General features: G+C 38.3%; 1 protein-coding gene across 1 annotated transcript; it reads left to right on the plus strand.

Annotated features, from left to right (window-relative positions):
- Positions 1–5,382: 5,382 nt before the first annotated feature.
- lrrc38a (leucine rich repeat containing 38a) lies at positions 5,383–16,261 on the plus strand. The gene is made up of 2 exons (XM_026921227.3): positions 5,383–7,041; positions 15,175–16,261. Exons 1-2 carry the CDS (start codon positions 6,414–6,416, stop codon positions 15,417–15,419), a joined length of 873 nt encoding a protein of 290 aa, XP_026777028.1. The 5' UTR covers positions 5,383–6,413; the 3' UTR covers positions 15,420–16,261.
- The last annotated feature ends 400 nt before the right edge of the window (positions 16,262–16,661 follow it).

A 16,661-nucleotide genomic window follows, 5' to 3' on the forward strand; every position in this document is an offset into this window, starting at 1 on the left:
TGCCAAGCAGCCTACAATGCATGTCTTTGGACTGGTGAGGAAATCGGAGTTCCTGGAGAAACCCCCCGAGAACATGCGGGGAGAACATGCAAGCTCCATGCACATAGGGTGGAGACGAATTTCAAACCATAGAAGTGTGAGGCAAACATGCTAACCACTAAGCCACCGTGCCCCGGGAAACAAGCACTTCACATAAATTTGTGATGTATGGACATTATCTGCTCTATAATCTCCCATTCCCTCTCTTATTGTAATATCTTATTGTAATATCATTGTAATATATCTTACAATAGAAACTGTTCTGTACATCATAGACACCATATGCAATTGCATTTTACCTTTTTTACAGACATTTTTTTAATGATTTAATTCCAATGATTTGCTGTAAAACAAGACCTTGGTGGTCAAAGGGTATTTTTTTTAAACTAGCCAACCCTTGCAACCCTGTCATCAACTGTCCTGTCCTCTGATCCTCCCCTGAACAGTAGGGCAGCGTGATTCTTTCACCATTGGGCCTCTATTAGCGCTTGATGAAGTCCCAATTTTTGACCACAAGGTGCAGTAATAACTAAGCTAAGCGATTGTGCAACATCTAGAAAGGTAAGCAAATCAAAGGAACATTGGCTTCTATGTGTCAAACAGCAAATATTTTTAAATGTTAGTCACTCAAAAGAAGTAATTAGTATTTTAATTTAATTTAAAATGTATGGAGTTGTGAATCCATCCCACTGGGTAAGTAAAAGCTCCAGTGTGCTGTCCAGTCCCAAGTTTTTTTGCCCAGAAACCTAACTGATTAGGCTGAAAAAAAAAAAAAGGTAGCTGCTGCATCTTCTCTCTTTTTTTGGCCCATTCTCTTCGGTTTCAGCCTCCACTCCTGATAGTGCTTGTTGACGTGATTTGGGGTAGTGTAGTCCACCACTGTCTGACAGGTCTGTCAAATAAATTTCACTACACTTTCCAAGGCTGTCTTTGGCTGCCTGGTATCCTCTGCCATCCTTCTCCTAAATTTCTTCTCACCAGCCTCCTCAGCCTTTATCTTCTTTATCTCCTGCTCTAGTGTGGCAGCCTCCTTGGTCTTCCTTTTTTCCTCCATTACCCTGGATATCTCAGAAACCCTCTTTCCAGCAGTATTTTGCTCTTTGTTGTGCTGATGATGATGCTCAGGGTTCAGGTATCCATCCATCTCTGACAAGACGTTCTTCTGCTTCTTAGCAGCTGTAGCTGTGCTGTCCATTGTGGTCTCTTCTAAGTATCCATGCTTCTTCTTTTCCTCTGCCATCTTTTTCCTCCTCCTCTGTTTTCTGCATCTCTTCCTCTTTCCTCCTTGCATCCTTTGCTTTCTCTGGCTATTCTAGACCATTTCACTCTCTGAGCTCTCCACCTGAATCCAGGAATTAATTTTAGAAGCAGCCAGCATGACTAGGCGGGATCCACACAGGTTGACTATGGGCCAGCTGGGTTCCACATGGGCATGGGCTCTGAATGGGTTCGTAAATGGTTTGTTACTGGGGCCCAGTTGGGCTGCCCAAAATGCCTTTTCTCATCAGCAATCATTCTCACATTTCCATTTGAGTGGAGGAGCAGCAGCAGTTCACGTCTGGAGTCTAAATCTAACACGACCTTGCATTAATAAGGTAGGTTCATTCTTGCGTGTTTACATACAATTACATTTCTGTAATACAATTAAAATGTTTTTAAAAAGATTAAGTTATAGTTAAGTTATAGAGTTTAAGGATTAGACAGCTAGATAGCACCTAATTAGTGGTTACCCTTAAAATTAAATCTACCAATAATGAAATAAGCAGAAATGTAGAGAATAGCTATCCCTCTCTGAGTGAAATTTAACACGTCAAAGTAGGCACACAGCTCAGGCATACAGTCCACATTGTTCTGTTGGCAGTTTTTTTTTTAATTTTACACCCATTTCCCACTAAAATATGATCGCTTTCTAGCTAACATGTTAACAGCAGTGAATACTAGCGATCTACTTGCTGAAGCTCAATTGGCTAGTTGCAATACTACCTCTGCTCTAGCATTTTCTGAGGACTAGTTTTTTGTTATCCTTCTATAAATGTTAAATAAATGTCTCCTTTTTTTAAAGAAATCCTTTTATTATTAGTCATAGATTATGTGGAGTGTCCACCATACAAGTCCCTGTGTATGAGCTGCTTCTACAGACATAATAATGTCTTAAAACAAGCGCATTAATATAAACCTTTTGTTCATGTTATGGCTGGAACTACTGTCAGAGCCATGCAGTTCTACAGAAATAATGCTTATATATTAAAATAAAATTATTAAAATATTAAAATAAACTTTTATCTTTATACATATGTATATATGTGTGTGCGTGTGTGTGTAATTGTCTACAAACAGACAATGAAATAAATTTATGTTTATATTTCTTCACTGTCATTTACTGTCCCTTTTCCATTTTGAGTTTCTCATTTTTTCTATTTTTATGGTTTCCATGAATTTCCTTATCTTAGACTCATCATATATATATATGTACAGTAATATTTATTGGAGCTGTACAGCTTTTTATTCTTGAACTTTCTATTCACAGAACACATTTTTATTTAAATAGATATAGGAATAGTCCTACCATTTTAAAGCCACTAGATGTCAGTGAGACTATAACTGGGTGCATGTGTTTTAGGAAGGTCAGGATTAGCAAGACTTAATTATCAAATACACAAACACAGAAATCTGGGTACATGTATTCTTCTTATTATTATTATTTTTATTATTATTATATTCTATGTACTGAATTTTAGGTGTATATTTTGATAGTTCATGTTTCTGATATTTTTTCCAGTCTGTGCCCACCGTAAGGTTCCTGGCTGACAGGAGTGGAACGTGATGTGGTCTTCTGCTGTATCAGCCCAGCTGCCCCAATGTTTGACATGCTGTGCATTCTGAGATGCTTTTCTGCGCACCATGTTTGTAAAGAGTGGTAATTTGAGCTACCATAACCTTCCTGCCAGCTAGAACCATTCTGGCCATTATCGTCTGACCTCTTTCATCAACAAGGTGTTTCTGCCTGCAGAACTGCTGCTCGCTGGTTGTTTTTGTTTTTCGCACTATTTCTGGCACCAACAATCATGCCGCTGCAGAGGTCACTGAGATTTTTTTCTCCATTCTGATGTTCGATTTGAGCATTTACCGAAGCTCTTAACCTGTATCGGCATGATTTTATGCACTGCACTGCACTGCTGCCAGTAAGAGTGTGTATGTGTGTTTGTGTCTGTGTGTGTGTGTGTGTGTGTGTGTGAGAGAGAGAGAGAGAGAGAGAGAGAGAGAAAGTAGCCAGATAGATAGATAGATAGATAGTTAGATAGCCCATGTAATCATGTGAATGGCCCTGACGCACAGACTGCTGCCCCAAAATGCATGTCCTAACTGCAATATCTTTTTTTCCTAATAACTTCAGATTAAATCCCTTACGTCACACAATGTTGTGTGTTGTTCCTGAGTTTATCTTTGAAACAAAACTCACAGAGGCTTCCAGGCAGCCATTAGGATTAATTACATTTGCGTTCATCTGTTCCCTGCAGATGCTCTTGCTTCGCCCTCTTTGCATGGCAGCAGCAATCAGGAGCTGGCTGTGCTTCTTACACCCTATAATCTGCTCCAGCTTGTTTGGAGGTTATTTTCAGAAAGTGAGACTGCACATCCTCAAAAGCTTTTAGAGTGTGACCTCACAGCGGCAAGGCCACGAGACTGCCTAAATACTGCCGCCTGCCCAAACTTGTCCATCTTCCTGACGTCAGCTAGCGGCAGAAAGACACAGAGAGGGAGGTGATGGGGTATTAGCAAGCAGTCAATATGTGGAGAAAAGACTCGGGATGATGCATGATGGAGCAAAGGAATACTCAACACCTGCTCCATTTAAGATTTCAATATAAAAATCCCATCAAGTTGCAGTCATGGGGCTGATTGAATTGGTTTTATGTAGCAGGGTACAACAAGACACAACAGACACTACGTTTTTAACAAGTAGACATAATTTATTGAGGGTAAGCAATGTCAAATGGAAAACAGGAGTGAAACCAGATAGATTGCTGTCAAGCCCATCTGATAAACCAAAATGTCACCTCTGTCTGCTACTAATGGGAAGCTTAGATTGGTGCTGATTTGTACCAACTTGTAATTTATACTCTGACATGGTAACCCAAATTCCGTCTACTGTAAAAAATATTACAGTAGATATTGGAATTTGGGTTTTCCTCCCACCTCGCAAAAACATGCAGCTGGATTTGCTACACTAAATCGTGTCTTGGTGTGAATGAATGTGTGAATGCATGTGTGCATGGTGCCCAGTCTAGGGTGTATTTCCACCTCATCTAGTGTGTATTTCCACCTCATGCCCAGTGTTCACAGGATAGGCTCTGGATCCACCACACCCCAGACCAAGACGACACAGTTACTGAAGATGAATGAACGAATGAACGAATGAATTTTGTATGATTTGCTGCTCATGCATTATGAAAGACATCTAATAAAGCTAATTTATCACAATGTCAACAAATTCTGTAACAGACATTCTATTTCATGTTCATGTTCATATTTTATACTGTCATTCAGAAAGTTGTTCTCCTCTCTTGCTGTATGTGCTTTCCACATTCAGGCATGATTATAGTAGCATAGTCTCACTCTTGGCTATGTTCCCTAGCATTAAGGCGTGAGCCCCGAGATATCACCTGGAATGAAATGTCCCAAGGTTTCAAACCCTCTGTGCTCTTTTGAAATATGCTGACACTCTGTTACCTCATACACACATGCACCACTGCACACAGGAAGGCCATCTCATGTTTCCAATCTCCAGCCAGCTCTTAGAGGTAGATTCTAGTCTGGCTATCAAACCCGACTGGCGTGCCACAGCAGTCTTACATGTTCACTATTCTTAGGCTGTTTAGTGTTTGCTGTATTTTCCACCCTGGTACCTTCTTTAGACTGCCTGCCTACTGTAATGCCTACTGTTTGCAACAGCATGCCACTCCTGACATTCATCATTTATTCAGATGCTGAACATTAATAGCATATGGCATGTCGCCTAACCCACTGGTTGGTTATCCTTTACTTGCCTCTCATCCATTAATGAAAATGTCATTTCCTGGGTATCTGTCAAATAGATAAGGTCAAAGTCAAGGCTACAGTGTTCTGAGGGTACTTTGTAATTGCATTTAGTCTATGAGCCTCCAGAACATGTGCTGTAAATGGGATGCATCCCATGTTCTCAGGATGTGTGTGTCTGTGTGTGTGTGTGTGTGTGTTTGGGTGGGTGGATGTGGATGTGGGTGTGAGGGTGTGTGTTGGGTTGGAGGATTTCAACTCTATCGAATAACAAATCTAAACTCTAGCGATAGAGAACCAAACAGCTAGAGAGCTAAAAGGAAATGTCATGAGAGCTGGGATAAAGAGACAGTGCTAGTCTGAAATGTGTAAACAATAGTGACTGTTACTTATTACAGTGTGATATAAGGAATGCATGATGTACAGCTCTAAAAAAAGGTTACCCTCCCCGTGGAGACTCGTGGTCATGTTGACACTCACTATCTCACTTTTTCAGACAGTAATCTGTATGCAGATGGCTCCGGGTTTGTGCTCATCACCATGGCAATGGAGCTGGAATATGTATTCGTATGCCGACTGCATGGGGAGGACAACAGAAAGGAAGCTAAGCGTCACTGTCTGTGAGCAGTACTGCCTTCTGTGCATCTTCTCTTTCCAAATGACTTGATGGGTCAGATATTTTATAGCCAACAAGCTGTGCATCATGCGCGGCGAACAACAGAAGTGGATGGAATAATGGAAATCTGCCCCAATAAGGCATCACCCACAGACGGTCTATGGCATCAGCACTGACTGTGGGTTAACCCAGACAAGCACACCTCCCCCTTTGTCACATCCCCTCTTCTGCCCAACCCCCCCTTCACACCCCCAGCTTGCTTCTATTTACCTCTCTCCTAATCCCCAGCATCTCTCTCTCTCTCCCTAGCTCTCTCTGTCTCTGTCTCTCTCTCTCTCTCCCTCTCGTTCTCTCTCTCTCTCTCACTCCACTCTATCCTCCTCCTTCACGCTCAGAGCGAGCAGGCTGCCACACGACCCACACTGCCTGCTATGTGATCTCTTGGAAAACAGCGTTTCGTGTCTTTCTGTGTCTTCCGTGTCTTTCGTGTCTTTCATCATCTCTTTGATGATGCTGAACCCGTATTTACATTGTGATCTAACAGGCGAGGAAAGATGCCTTCGCAACAATCCTGACTCCTTTCTCTTCCTTATGCTCCCCCCTCCCTTCACCTCATCTTCTTCCCCCTGACCCTTCTCTGTCTCCCCTCTCCTTTGACCCTTTCCAAACCTCCCTTTCCTTAAACCCCCTGTTCTCCCTTTCACCTCTCACCCCCTTGACAATGTTCTCATGTGTTCGCTGGCTTCAGCCTTTCCTTGCCTTGCTCTCCTCTGCCTTGGTCACTTGGGGTCAAAGCTGTCCATCCAGCTGCATGTGTCCAGATCATCACACCGTGGACTGCACCGGTCGAGGACTCACCCGTTTACCAGACTCCTTCCCCCTGGACACACGGAGGCTCATTTTGTCCAATAACTGGATACCTGGGATCCCCTCAGATTTCTTAGTTCTCTACAGTGATCTGGTGTACCTGGACCTGCGGAATAACTCTCTGACCAGGCTGGAGCCAGGGACACTGACCAGCTCCTCCAGGCTCGTCTACTTGGACCTGGGAAGCAACAACTTTACAGAGATCCCCTCGGGGACTTTTGGAGAGTCGCGCAGCCTGATCAAGCTTCGTCTGGGTAACAACCCCTATCTGAGCATGGTGAGCGAGGGTGCCTTTTCAGGCCTCACCTCCTTACGAGAGCTGGAGCTGGAGAAGAATGGCCTCTCTGGCCTGGATGTCAGAGTGCTGAGCCAGCTGCCTTCCTTGAGAGTAATACGTCTGGAGGGGAACCCCTGGGTGTGCAATTGTCATTTTGCCAAATTGTTTTTCTGGCTGAATGAAAATCGTCACAAGCTCTCAACTGGTAAGTTGCTTAGAATCAAGTTTTTGATATTGTCTATTCACAGAAATCACACGTACTTTCAAGATCCAGTTTGAATATTTAAACTAAACTAGCTCTGAACTTGCCTCAGAGAACATTTGACATCTAATTTACAAGAGATCAGTTGCATTTTGATGTCCATTTAACACAAATAACAATGCACCAATTGTACATGCTATTTCAGTTATTTAATGTTTTAATTGCTTTTTGTATGGAATTGTGATGGTCACGTCACAAGTTATCATCACTCGTCAGATCTGGTACTATAAAATTCAGTTCATGTTGTCAGTGTTCCCATCTTTAAAAGATAAGACATGTGACATGACATACCACTGACTAGAACACACTTGAATAATACATGAGAATGACAAAGAGACTAGCGCTGCAGGCAATTACAACATGCTAAATTTTCATTCATGTGCATAATTCAAAAAAGCATATAGTATTCACTGGTACAAATACACATTGCCTTCCCCCCTACTGTTTTCCTGATAGTTAGACATTTTATATATATATAAAAAATATATGGGAACATCCAAACCTGAAGCTACTGTAGACATGAAATCCCTAGTTTGTTGATCACCGGTTCCGTATAATTGAGGTCAGGCGGTATCAGGTGTGGGTTCAAGGTCTTTCTGTTTCTTGATGACCTGACAATGTAGACATTGAGTAAGAGGATGAAGAATAACATTCACTTTCTTTCCCTTTTTTCCTGTGTTGGTTCTTTAACTCACTGCATGAAATCTGGATTATGTAATTTAACTACCAAAATTAAGTATGTGAAATCAGTGTAGGATAGAGCTGAAAATATCTGGAGTCATATGACAATAGTTTTATAATGTGCTCCTTGATTAGATTTAGATGTCAATGTCATTATTTTATTCATCTCTAATTTACTGAGTGTAATTTACCTTAAACATTATAACTGTCACTATGACTGAGACCATCTGCTCTTTCATTTACAAATCATGATTCTTTTTGTTAGATTGTTCTTTAAATAATTTTGTGAACATTTCTTATTCTATTGTTTCCTTTAAGTACATTCATGCATTCCAGCTAACTATTAATAGTAAATGGGAATGAAAATGTCAGCTAAAAATATAGATGACTTTTATGATAACAAAAGGAGTAGTCAATTCTTTCTGTGCAACAGTATAGGATTACACAGATTAATATGAAACCAAATAAAATAGCTGCATGAGAAGCAAAACAAAATGTCATCTTAAAGTAATCTAGATTACACTTTTAAGTAACGTAAAATATTATGTTTCTATTTAGTCGTGGAATTTGTAATTAGCAGCATACAAGATTTATATTTACTAGCCTATCCAACACTGTTAACATGTTTTACTTAGTTTAAAAAAAACAGAAACTAAATAAATAAACTTATTAATGCTTTATGGAGTACAATCATACCTTTTAATTAACAACTGGGAGTTGCATTCAGAGGTGCGCACACATAGTGAGGATTTAATCCCAAAAATTGTACACTTTAGTATTCATACCATAAATTTAATGACAAATCTAAGCTCTATTCAGAGCGTTATGTGAGACCTGCACACATTAAGATTTCATGACTTTGATTTAGAATCTTGTAGGTACTTTAAATAGTGCACACTGTTGCCACATGATAGAAAAAATGCAACATAATAGGGTGGACTGTATCAAGTGCTATTTAATTTGCTGCTGACGCAATGCTCTTTCCAGCTGTGGCTTCTCTGAGAAGTAATTTTATTCAATGGAGCAAAAATAAATAAATTATTTAGCCATATGTTGTATTGTCTGAGATGAGTTGCTCAATATTAATTTCTTGTTTGTACAACTGTTGCATAAAAGTAATATCACACTCACAATCATGCTGTTGTACTGAATATCAGCATGGCTGTGAGTACCTTCAGCATTCGGCCTGCAGCCTCGTGTCTACGGCTAAATCATAGTCCTGCTGATGTTCACTACAACCGTGCTTGTGCTTGTGCTTCTGTGATATTGCTTAATTATCTAAATCTAACAAGACAGACATTATATCAAGATAGCCTTTAGATTAAATTATAAGAAGCATACAAGACAAATGAAATCAATAATATTTATTCTAAAACCTACAACCTAATATTCCCTAACTTACATACTTCCAAATATTAAGACATTAGTTCAACTTATTGATAAGGCAAGGAGATCTTAACAGAAAATAAAATTTAAACCTACTTGGACAGCAGCTTAGCTAACCCTCATATTACCCTCATAAAATCAAGACATGCATATAGACAGCGATTTCACCTATTGTGAAATTAACAGGATTCTCACATATATTATATGTGTATTTACCTGCAAATATACGCTGTATAGATACATACAAAGTTCAGACCTATATTTATTGTGTCAGCCATTAAATTATATGCTTTGTAGGAGATCAAGGGAGAGTTTTGTGGTGATTTTTAGGTAAGCCAGAATGAGTTTTCTTTGCTACAAGAGTTAAAGCAAATAGTCTGTAGTCATTAAGGGCTGTAATTCTTAATTTGAGGGGTCTGCAGTTTTTACAGTACATTCAAATGCTGCACAGTGAAGTTGTCACTCTAGTCAATTCAGGTCAGTCAGCTCAACCTTTTCAGAACAGGCTTAGTGCAATGAGGAACAGCTATTTGAGGGAGCACAATGATTTGGTTACCTTTTTGATTGTTGTGTAATTGTCATGCAATTATCCTTTTTTTGCATGCAGCCTTATAATGGATCGATACAGAAGGTTGCTTTTAGGAGTCATCTGCAAACCTTGAGGAGTTTGATGGAAAAAATAGATGTGCAGTTGTTTGTGTATGGGGAGAAAAGCAGGACGCAGAGCACAAAGCCTTGTACCAGTGTTGATAAGGGTTAAGTGGTCTGATTAGTGCTGGCTCATCTGAACATCTTTCCTGGCCAATAGAAAGTCTTTAATCCATTGGCAGCTGGAGTCAGGTCAATGAAACTAGGTGAGTTTCTTGACTAGCAGTTCTGGAATGACAGTGTAAACGTTAACAGGATTCTCACATATATTATATGTGTATTTACCTGCAAATATACGCTGTATATACACATACAAAGTTCAGACCTATATTTATTGTGTCAGCCAATAAATTATTTGCTTTGTAGGACATCACGGGAGTGTTTTGTGGTAATTTTTAGATAAGCCAGAATGAATTTTCCTTGCTATAGGAGTTAAAGCAAATAGTCTACAGTCATTAAGGGTTTTAATTCTTAATGTACAAAGGCATATATCTTGATCACTCTAATTAGACACTTAATATGTGACTCTTCATTATTTTTTAGACACTTGCAATCAATACTATCTACTATCTACTACTATATTATCGAGGACTTTTATCTTGTAGGCTTTTTTGAGACCCTCAGGTGCACCAGTCTTTAAAGTCAGCTTATTCTGTTAAGTCATATTATTCAGTTTATTCATAACAACTATGACTTTACAAGTAACTACAGTAAAATCACTAGGAAATGTTTGTCATTATGAGAGTAAGGAATGCAAATTTGGACCCACTGACAGGTCCTAGAACTTAACAAAAACCCTCATTTTCAGTCTGTTCAGGATCTAAAAGCTTGTTCGTTAATAGATCCTTAAATACAAACATTGTTTAGTTTCTCATTTTTAAGCTGTTAACTAATCAGTGACTTGGTGATGTAACCATTACCACTGCAAAGTTGATTATTCTTCAATAATATCATATCCCAAAGCACTTTATTCCTCTTAAACCACAGCAATATGCCAACGATTACATTTTTTAACTTAAAGTATATGTCAATTTTTTATTCGTTAATAGTTACATTTAATGTTGTTGAATGTCTGTGAGGCAATTTAGTTCCTGTTATCACTTACATTATTGCAGCTGTAACTAGTCATCCCCTCTCTGATCTCTCTTTTTCTTTCTTTTAAAGTTAATAAGACCAAAATGCTTTTTTATGGTTACAAACTCTTACAAAGTACTGAAACTGGAGACTCCTTCCATAAAGGTTAAAAAAAAAACATTTTCTCACAGAAAGCAACCTTCTGACCAATCAGATTTGAGAATTCAGCAGCACTGTGTTCTATAAACTGAAATAAAACATACCCACCAGGTGTGCAAACGTATTTGTCTGCCAGTGTAGAACTACAAATAAAATGTGATTGATTCTAGGTTGCAGCAACAAAGGTTTTAAGATAGCAGTCTTCCTCAGACTGTATCTAGTGCACGCTTTATCTAAACAGTTAAAAGCACTTTTGATCACGTGTGTTTGTGTGTCTGTGTGAGATTTGTATACTTAGAGGTAGCTGCTGTGTAAGACAGTTGTAATCTTCCATGACATACAGTACGTAAGAATGGAAGAGTGTGTGGAGCTTAGAGGATGGCCATGTGATAAAGGAGGCTGAGGTCACTGAATCTCTTGTGTGTGGAAAAGCCCTTCTGGTTGGATTGACTCACACACACTCACTGCCACACTCCATGATATTGTCTGACTTCTGCCAAAGACAGTATGTCAATCACACTGGCGTCTCTGTCATTATAGGATGTGTAATGCATAAAGACATAGAATGAAACCACTGCTACTTTCAGCACTATTATCATTGTTGTGTCAGTTGATTTGTATTAAAATATTTATATGAAATAGACATATATATTTAATGATATTTGAAGCCTTAAAATAGGGGAAAGGTTTGGGTTTATATGACCACTATATTTTTTGAAACATTGTAATCTGGTATGTTGTCTTATGCCAAACACTGGTTTAAAAATGATCAGCACAATTAAGAACTGAATCAAACACTTTTGGATGTGCTGTTATAGGAAAATAATCAAGGACAGGGTGGTGTGATGCGGCCCGATGTGAAGTGGAGTTCATGTTACCACCCTGAAGTTGATTATTTTCCTACAACAGTACATCCCACAGTGCTTTTTCATCTTATACCACAACAATTTACCAATCTTTCATTTATTACAGAATGAGACATTTTACTTTTAACCATTTATAATTACATTTAATCTTGGGAAACATCCATGAAGCAAGTTACTTACCTTATAGCAGCTATAAACAATTGCTCCCTCACCTCAGCCTCTTTTTTCTTCTCAGCTTGTGCACTAAACCTAAATTTACAGCTTTACCTCTGACTTACCTCTAGCAGTGTCATTGAGGACTCCTTCAGAAAATGCTACCTTAACATCTATTCACAGAAAAGTTCACTATATCTACTATTATACATGGTTTTAATCTGTTTATGAGGAGGATCCGCCACGCACCATATAAGTTGTCACCATAGAAATGATACCATATTTGAATAAGCATATTAACACAATGTGCAAAGGGCAGTGATTGCTCAGTGGTTTAGAAGTCTACTGATGGGAAAGCTGTGAGTTCAAACCCCAGCACTGCCAAGCTGCCACTGCTGGGTCCTTGCTCAAGGCCCTTAACCCTCAACTGCTCAGCTGTATAAATGCATTAAATGCAAGTCCCTCTGCATAAGGGCTTCTGCCAAGTATTATAAATGTTAATGTACAAACCTGTGATTTGTCATGCAGCCTGAATTAATGTCTAAATCTTGTTATTGAAATGTAATTAACGCCTTCTTAGCAATCAGATTTGAGAATTCAGTGCATCCTGTTAATGTTTAACAAGGTTGGAGACACTTGTAGAGGATCTTAGTCTACCCCTGAGTCTATGCCTCAAAAGATTTCCTGTTCCTTTGTATTCTTTGTTCTTTGTGCATGTAGACTGTTCTCATTCGATTCCAGATTTGCCACAGGATTTAATATGTTTTAAAATCCCGGAGACTGAATTGCCCATTGCAAAACATGATTTTGCGTACTTCAGCCGTTTGGTGTTCAGCACTGCATTCTGTGGGCTGCTCTCACAAAGGATTTTATTACTGCTACCATTCCAAACTGCTTGTTCTTACTGAGGTGGCGTCTCAGTTTTGAATATGCAACAATCATCTCAACTCTGCAGTAAAACTCTAAAACTCTTTGAGGCCTTCTTTGCTGCTCTTACCATCCTCCACACTGTGTGGGGGTTCTGAATGCTCATGCATCCAATTCCTGCCAGATTTTCAACTGTTCCGGGATTTGAAACTTTTTTTATGGCCCTGATTACTTGTGTTTCAGTACAGATTAACATTTGAACAGATCTGAAAGGAAATGGTTAGGCTTGGCAGGATTGTGAATGTAAACAGGAAAGAGGAAGGAGCAGTGACCCTGTATTGACAGCACTCTTTAAACCGTCACTGTATGTTTTTTTTCCCACAGAATCCATTTCAGTGCGAATGTGATTCATCATAAAAATGTCTAGCAGTGTGGCTATGTTACGTAGGAGATGTTCCACTTTAAATCTATCATCTGGCATTGTTGAAAGGAGATTAAAGTCATTTCAATGAAAACAGAGACCAACCTAGAAAATTTTGCAAATGACAGCTGAATAAATAGAAACAACTGCTGTATAATGGACCATAACTGATTCATAGTGATATTATTTAAAATAAAAAAGCAAAAAAGCCACTATTCATGTGCAGTATGGAATAATTATATACTGTAATGTATTTATAGTATATTCTGTACTGTGATTGTACTGTAGGGCTCTTTCTCACCAGAACTTATAATAAATGTGTCAGAGCACATGAACTCTTAGTACGACACTGCTGTGATGCAGGATTTTCTACGGTTGAAGAGAACATCTGAATCAGTCTGTGTGTAATAAATACAGTATTCAAACCTTTCCTGTTGAATTAGACACAATCTACCAATTTCTAGTAATCAGTTGCTGAATTCCGCAGACTACGTACATGATTAAAATGTACACTATTAAACGTATCTACAACGTACCTCCAAACGCATCTGCCTTTAGGTACATACACACATAGTAATAATTAATATATACACATTAATATTACTATTAGTTTAGGCATTTTGTCAATTTGGTCTTTTCATATTTTAAATTATTATATTAGTTAGGTTACAAATCAGGTCTATTTACACATAACACAATATTTTAAGAAAATTAAGTAAAAAAACAGTTGTTTGTTAATAACAGTTTTTATGGACATTGCTGCTTTATGTCCATAATGTATATATATTTGTTGGTAGCAGATTGTTAACATACAAATAGAAAATACAAATCTGGCATTCAGTTGAGATGAGGTTTGCATTTGGCATGGTTTTTGAACAGGAAGAGTACTTCTTAAGTTTACAATCTGAATAAATGATGATGATGATGATGATGATGATTATTATTATTATTATTATTATTATAAGGCAAAGGATGGGCACACAAGTTGTTTGAAAATATTCATTTCATATTTATTTCATAGTTCATATTTAGTTGAACTGATATAATTATGTTATTTTTGCTCCATCAATATCTTAACATACACTACAGGGTGTCCCAACAGTCTCCATACATAGGGGACAATGTAGGCCAGCACCATGTCAGTTGTGCCTTCGTCAGTAGATGTTGGTGGACGCCCACTTCTTGGTTGGTCTGCAACACTGCCAGTCTTTTTGAATTTGTTAATAAGTTTGGCAGTCGTGTCGTGTGTGATGTGCTTGCCATGTTTCTTGTTAACATCCATCGCAACCCTGCAACAACTTCTCGATCCAGGCATGAGAATGATTTCAATATGTTCTTCTTTTGTCAAATGCATTCTTAAAGGCTATCTGAAAAAAAAAAAATATATATATATATATATATATATATATATATATATATATATATATATATATATATAATATAATATAAACTAATTATGAAAATTTTTGGAAGACATTTTGCTAAAAAGTGTTAATTGTTAGTTCCCCTATATATGGAGACTTTTGGGACACCCTGTATTAGACCACTTTTGTTATTAATAATAAAATTTAAAAAATAATCTCAGTGAAATCTAAATGTATTTGTTGATATAAAATATATTTTTGTTGTCTTCATTTTGTCTTAAGGGTATGCAAACTTTTGCAACTGACAGCACACTGAAATGAATGATATCATTGCAAGTCAGTGATTAGTATAAAATTTCAGATTTTATATTAATGTTCAAGTCTTTTTAAAATCGTGCACAATATTTGGGGCCTTGCCTCATGTCTCACTCTCTGACGTCTCTCTGTACCCCTGCAGGACTGGAGGGAATGGAGTGCTCACTTCCAATGGACGGAAGACAGATCTCTCTAAATATGCTTTCTGAGGAGAGCTTCCGGGAATGTTGGGGAGTACTGTCTATTAAAGACTATCTGATTGTCATTTTCTCTGGGATCTGTATGTCAGTAGCTGCCATTATTACCAGCTTCTTTTTGGCCTCCATCATCCACTGCTTCCAGCGGCTTAAAGCCAAGAGGACAGATGAGGAGGAGGGGGACGAGTGAGCTTCAGCTATGCTTCAGAGCCTTGTCCTTGACAGATTCACTACTACTGCACCTCAGTTTGGATGACGGATGGAGAGCCATGTGTCCATATAAAAAGTCCCTAGATTAATATATTGGAGAGACTAAGGTGAGGCTGAATAAGCCACCATATGCCCAGTGACTCACAACCTCTCTGGATGATGCAAAATGTCGGAGCACTTTTATACTTGAATACAAATTACTCAACGAAGCCTTAAAATGTAAACTGTTCTAGTAACAACACTGCATAAATGTGTTCCAGGTACCTGTATTCAGGCTGTTAATTACTGAGGTACTGAGCAAAATCATTCATAGCATATTGTCACGGATTTGCGATTTTTATGTAAATCAGCAAGGTAATGAACAGTTTCTGTTATTTTTTTGCTAATGTGGAATTGAATCTCACTGAAAACTAGTAAAGTTTGTGAACTTGCACTTTAAGATAGATGATATATTGCACATAATCCCAGTAAGCCATAAAGTAGGCTGTCATATTGACTCAGGTCACCAAAGAATTTCCTAGAAATGAGTATTTTGTTACTGAGACTGGAATGGGTGGGTGAGAGATTGAGATATGCATACTAAAGCTCTAATCACTGATGTCGACAGAAATTTACAAATTGCTCACAACTGCTTAGATATCATGCTTCCCATTTACAAGATGATGTACTTATATTTCAAGTGTGACCAGGGGACAACCAGCAATTTAGGCAAAATGTTGAGAATGAAACTATGAAATCAAATGTATTGCAACATTTTCCTTTTTTTTTTTACTTTGTGTACAATGAAATAAATGGTGACGCCAAACTGTTAAACAATTTAAATATTCTGAGTTATTTTATACTTATAAAAGCAAATATGAAGTCCTAATCAGTTTTTTGTGGACTAGGTCTGGACATGGAGACTGGAATCCCACAAGACCCACCAAAAAAAGTGGTAATTATTGAGGTCCAGACTTTGTTGAGTTGTTTGCCAAGTGTATTCTGAAGATACAGGAAAAATCCTAGGACTAGTCCACAAAAAAGTAGGTTTAGAATAATATTTAAATTAGCTCAAATTCTAAGTGGGTGGAGGGTCATAATGAATCTCGAGCCTTTACTGGGAACACTGTTTGTGAGGTGGGAATACACCCTGCATAGGACATCAGTCTATCGCAGGGCACCACACACTCATTCATACACTCATTCAAACCTAGAGGATCGAACCTGGAACTCTGGAGCTGTG

Source organism: Pangasianodon hypophthalmus, chromosome 16, assembly GCF_027358585.1.
Source record: "Pangasianodon hypophthalmus isolate fPanHyp1 chromosome 16, fPanHyp1.pri, whole genome shotgun sequence".
NCBI classification, from domain to species: domain Eukaryota; kingdom Metazoa; phylum Chordata; class Actinopteri; order Siluriformes; family Pangasiidae; genus Pangasianodon; species Pangasianodon hypophthalmus.

Bases quoted from the DNA above. Each gene is read 5' to 3' on its own strand.
- lrrc38a (XM_026921227.3), top strand. From the start codon at position 6,414: ATGTTCTCATGTGTTCGCTGGCTTCAGCCTTTCCTTGCCTTGCTCTCC. The intron at 7,042-15,174 runs GTAAGTTGCTTA...GTACCCCTGCAG, and splicing joins TCGTCACAAGCTCTCAACTG to GACTGGAGGGAATGGAGTGC.